General features: G+C 43.1%; 1 protein-coding gene across 1 annotated transcript in view; it reads right to left on the bottom strand.

Moving 5' to 3' along the window:
- The window catches only part of trim37 (tripartite motif containing 37), a gene marked incomplete at its 5' end in the record, with an annotated part of 32,443 nt that extends 31,852 nt beyond the window's left edge, over positions 1-591 (bottom strand). Inside the window, 2 exon segments of the mRNA XM_014026256.1 lie at positions 265-366; positions 524-591. Of these exon segments, the coding sequence (XP_013881710.1) occupies positions 265-366; positions 524-544 (123 nt within the window).
- Between the last annotated feature and the right edge of the window lie 576 nt (positions 592-1,167).

Raw genomic sequence — 1,167 nt, 5'->3', positions numbered from 1 at the left:
AATCTGAAAACGTAATTAGGTCATTTTGACCAAATTTGATTTAATCCTCATTTTGATATGATGGGTCACATATATAAAACACAAATCAAGATTTATCTGAAAAATAGTTATTTTTGCAATTAATTTCCCTAAACATAAGTTAGATGCTTTAGCGATGCAAGAATCCTCAAGTAAAAACTTGTAGCTTCTTTATCAACAACACATTTGGGCAYCTAATGAAATTATTTTCTGCTAACAGATGCTAAAAGGTGTGTTAGCACTGACTCGTATGCAGCTGAAGCAYCAAAGCTTGGAGCAGTGTGGGCAGAGGCGAGCGTCCCGCAGCTTCTCCATGCAGATGAAGCAGCGAAACACRTCAGCGATGCTCTGCAAAGAGGAGGACAGTTTACATCGACACAGCTTGATTACATCACTCACATGAACAAAAACTAAAGATTTCCAGGGGGTTGACTGTCCATCTGTGCTCCACAACAGAAGAATGATTAAATAATAAAATGTGGTGAGCTGTGTGTGTTGTACACACCTCAACACTTTGTTCATCCATTTCAGCCAGTTTGAGGTTCTTGGTGTCAGTGACAAACAAAACGTGTCCTGAAATAAAGAATTCAAATAAACATACATTTATAAACCTTTAGAACAACCTGCAGATGTAAAAAGAATGAATGAAAGAACATTTTAGCCTCATCAATCTCCATCTTCTACCGCTCATCTGTAATCCGGTCGCAGAGACAACATGTCCAGMWGAGAAACCCGGACAGCTCTCTCAGCTCAAACTGGGGGATGCAGAGGCATTCCCAGACCAGAGAGGATATATAATCCCTCCAGTGAGTCCTGGGTCAAACCCAGGGCCTCCGACCAGTGGGACGAACCTCTAAAGGGAAGGAACCTGATCAGATACCCAAACAAACTCAACTGACTCCTTTCTATGTGGAGGAGCAGCGGCTCTACTCTGAGCTCCCCCTGGAGAATGGAGCTCCTCAGGGTGGGTGGTTGAGCCCAGCCACCCTTCAAAGGAAACATTTTGGCTGCTTGTATCTGTGGTCTTGTTCTTTCAGTCGTCCACTCCTCGTGACCACGGGTGAAGGTTGGAACGTAGACAGATCAGTAAAGAGTCTTTCTTTAGCACRAACAACTGAAGCAATGCCCTCAACATCATCACAGATAATG

The sequence above is a fragment of the Austrofundulus limnaeus genome, unplaced genomic scaffold (assembly GCF_001266775.1).
Source record: "Austrofundulus limnaeus strain Quisiro unplaced genomic scaffold, Austrofundulus_limnaeus-1.0 Scaffold538, whole genome shotgun sequence".
NCBI classification, from domain to species: Eukaryota; Metazoa; Chordata; class Actinopteri; order Cyprinodontiformes; family Rivulidae; genus Austrofundulus; species Austrofundulus limnaeus.
Note: the sequence above shows the minus strand (reverse complement) of the source record. Positions and strands in the feature narration are given on the sequence as shown.